Here is a 3,946-nt window from a genome sequence, read left to right as displayed (position 1 = left end):
AGGACAGTGGGTTAGTTGTTAGTGGTTATACATGCTTTAACAAATGAACAATAAATCTGATAATTGGGTGGTGCGTTTTAAGTAGAGTACAGTATGTATTACCAATAAATGACTAAGCAAACAAGTAAAACAGTAAACAAGTAAGCAACTAAGTAACTAAATAAATACATAACAAATACAAACAAATAAATAAATAAATAAATAACATCGGAACAAAAAAAACACAACCCCAAACCTTAAGGGTTTTTCAAAATTACCAAAACGTTTGCTTTGTTTAACGACACCAATGGATCACATTGCTTTATTAATCATCGGCTGTTGGATGTCAAACAGTAGCTCAGTCGGTTGAGTGCTCGCTTCAGGTGTTTGTGTCGCAGGATGGTATCATCTCGGTGGATCCATTCATTTGATTGTGGGTTTTTTCTCTCGTTCCAACCCATTCAACACAACTGGTCAAATGCCATTCCTGTCTATAGGAAAATACATATAAAAGATCCTTTTCTGCATTAGAAGAAAAACGTCTCTGCTGATGAATGACTGCGGGTCAGAATTACCAATTATATGACATCCAATAGCCAATGATTAATTAATCAATGTGCTCTAGTGGTGTCCTTAAACAAAGTAAACTTTTGGGTAATTTTGAAAAATCTTTAAGACAGAGGTTAGTCGAACATGTGGCTGGAATGTTCAGATTTGTTTCTCACAAACGAATGCTCTTGGAGAGTTGCAAATAAAGCTAATCCAACTGCTTGGTGTAGCCATTACGCAATCTCGGTTTTTTTTATTGTCAGGTTGACTATAAGACCACTTTGAGAAAGTAAGGACGTTTCCGTTCTCCCAGATATACATGCCCTCGGTCCGTTCGTCTGTCAAACCAATGAAATAGCTGGTTGTCCCTGAAAAATATTACAACAAAACTCATGAACAGTCTTCTTCATAATATTAAGCCAATAATATTGTAAACAGTAACAGTAAAACAAAATGACGAACAAACAATATATAGTTGACGGGGACGTAGCCCAGTGGTAAAGCGCTCGCCCGATATGTGGTCGGTATGGGATCGAACCCCGTCGGTGGGCCCATTGGGCTACTTCTCATTCCAACCAGTGCACCATTAGTGGTATATGTTATCCTCTCTGTGGGATGGTGCATATAAAAGATCCCTTGCTAATAATGGAAAAATATAGTGGGTTTCCTCTCTGAGGCTATATGTCAAAATTACAAAATGTTGATTAATAGCCGATGATTAATAAATCAATGTGCTCTAGTGGTGTCGTTAAACAAAACAGACTTTAACTTCAGCTAACATGAATATATTTTAACCAGAGAAAAAAACTAAACAAAAAAACAAAACAAAAACAAAACAAAAAAACAAACAAAAAACCCCAAACATAAACAACTACAACCACATCCCCACCCCGAACAGAGACAATATAAAATACAATAATCTATAATATTGGTTGTCACCGTATTGGCGAACTGTAACAATCATTAATATCACATTTAAATCATTTTAGTTTTTAAAAAAACAGCAGTGCTGGAAAGAAAACTCAAATAATAATAGACATTTCAAAAACTGAAATTATTTAAAATCAAAATGTAAGAGACTTGAAGTATAAAATAAATGTTACATCGTTTACTGAGTAAAAATATGAATGACTAGGGATATATAATGCATGCTACTTTGTAAACGTTTAGGGCCTTGCTTTCATATGCATTATTGTTATTATTATTATTATTATTATTATTGTTATTATTATTACTATTGTTGTTGTTGTTATTAATATTATTATTATTATTATTATTATTATTTATTTATTATTTATTATTATTATCATTATCATTATAATCATTATTATCATCATTATTATTAGAAATATTAGTAGTAGTAGTAGCAGTAGTAGTAGTAGTAGTAGTAGTAGTAGTAGTAGTAGTAGTAGTAGTAGTATCACTATATTTCCATTTAATTATTAATACGCTGTATAGCAACACCACGTGGATATATAATGTGATTTGTTAATAATGTGGAAAACCTGTATTGGACACGTCCAACTTACCTAATGTTTTCCTGACATATTCACTGACAGCCGTATTTTTCTCATCCGTGTCTGAAACGATCAACATGGCTCCCGAATCTTGGCAAATCTTGCGTGCTTCTTCTATTGGTTTCTTGTCCCCGAAAGCCTTAACGCACAATTTCGGATTGTCAAGCAGCTCGTATCCATCTTCGAAAGGGCATCCACCTACAAATATAACACATTAAATAACTAATGACTAATAGGATCACTACCGTACTACCTGATTCGCGGTATATTAAATGCCGTGGTATGTGCTATCTTGTCGATGGGACAGTACATATAAAATATTCCTTGCTACTAATGGGGAAATTGTAGTGGGTTCCGTCTCTAAGACTACATGTCATAACTGCCAAGTGTTTGACACCAAATAGCCGCTGATTAATAAAGCCATTTGCTCTAGTGGTGTCGTTAAATAAAACAAACTTTAACTTTTGTTTTTATGGGGGGGGGGGGGGGGGGGTTACGGTGATGACCAATGCATGATCATGGAGGCGTTGGTGATCAATGAATGGTCATAACGATGACGGCGATGATGGTGATCGGTGATGATGGTGGATGGTCAGTGGTGACTACGATGATGGTAATTGGCGGAAGATAATGGCAACTATGACGATAGAGATTTGTGAATGATGATGATGATGATGATGATGATAACGGTGAACGGTGATAGTCAACTGTGATGTGATAAATCGTGACATTTTAAAGTTAATATCAAAACGTATTTCCTTCTGTAATATTCTGTGATATTTTTTAAAGATTGATATCATAATATGTTAAATATAGTATGAGTGACGTCCAAATGAATGTAGCGTGTATGTGTGTGTGCTGCCTCGAAACACATAGAGGAAATAACGTACTACTCCGATGCATGTGGAGGACAGAATCGGAATTAGTACGTTGCTTCCTCACTTATGTGCTGTATGATGAAGAACAAAACGTTAAGAAGGTCGAATCACAAATTCCTCCAATCTGGCCACTCGCAAATGCAGTGCGATTCAATCCATTCAACAATTGAACATGCGCCCGTTTTTTCACCCTCTCAGTGGCACACGGTAGTGGCAATGGCCAGAAAAAGAAATCCACATATCATCGTCCCACTGAAATTTGGAGACGTGCTGGACTTCAAAACATTTGTAAAGATGTTTTGTCCCAATTTCAAAGTTGTAACATCTGGAGAAAGAATTCAGTGGCTGAAACGTGTCTGGGTACATGTTCACCACGAAGAACCTAAAAGCGTCTTTATTAATTACAGTTTTGATAAGGCCAACTTCCTGCAAATAAAGATACAGGCATCAACAAGAAGCAAGGCTCGGCCATTAGACAGCAGCATTGAGCTTCAGAAATGCTACAATTCAAAACTGCCAATTCCTGTGGCGAAGAAGAAAAGACTTGTTACCATTATGTAAGAAGAACATAATCCCAGAAGAGTTTCATGGATACGACATGGACAAGCCAAGTACCAAATCTACAAAAGATAGAATCCCCATCCCCGGTACTGATGAATCAGAAAATTATTCTGAATAGGATAGCAGTCTCACCTGGGTGATAGAGTCTGGACTGCTTATAATTATAAAATGTACACAATTTTCATTGCATTTGCAAACCAAAGTATATTGACATTTAATGCTGTATTCAGACATAAATTTACAAATTACTTCAACCATAATATCAATATAAGGAAACTAGTCATGTATTCAATTTAATTATCTGAATTGTTTAAAAGCAAACTAGATAAGAATGTTTTATTCAGATTCCATGTGCTTGTAGACTATTACAGTATTTCATAACATTGATAATCATTTATGTGTTGTGTTGTATGTAAGAATAAAGCTGAGCTGAATTAGGATTCATACATTTAAGAGGTTTAA

General features: G+C 35.3%; 1 protein-coding gene across 1 annotated transcript in view; it reads right to left on the bottom strand.

The window, feature by feature from the left end:
* Positions 1-405: 405 nt before the first annotated feature.
* LOC121378108 (alpha-N-acetylgalactosamine-specific lectin-like) overlaps positions 406-3,946 on the bottom strand; it is a 4,698-nt gene continuing 1,157 nt past the window's right edge. Inside the window, exons 2-3 of the mRNA XM_041506209.1 lie at positions 2,058-2,243; positions 406-896 (exon numbers count right to left, since the gene is read on the bottom strand). Of these exons, the coding sequence (XP_041362143.1) occupies positions 688-896; positions 2,058-2,243 (395 nt within the window). The 3' untranslated portion in view covers positions 406-687. The remainder of the gene's footprint in view (positions 897-2,057; positions 2,244-3,946) is intronic.

The sequence above is a fragment of the Gigantopelta aegis genome, chromosome 7 (assembly GCF_016097555.1).
Source record: "Gigantopelta aegis isolate Gae_Host chromosome 7, Gae_host_genome, whole genome shotgun sequence".
NCBI classification, from domain to species: domain Eukaryota; kingdom Metazoa; phylum Mollusca; class Gastropoda; order Neomphalida; family Peltospiridae; genus Gigantopelta; species Gigantopelta aegis.
Note: the sequence above shows the minus strand (reverse complement) of the source record. Positions and strands in the feature narration are given on the sequence as shown.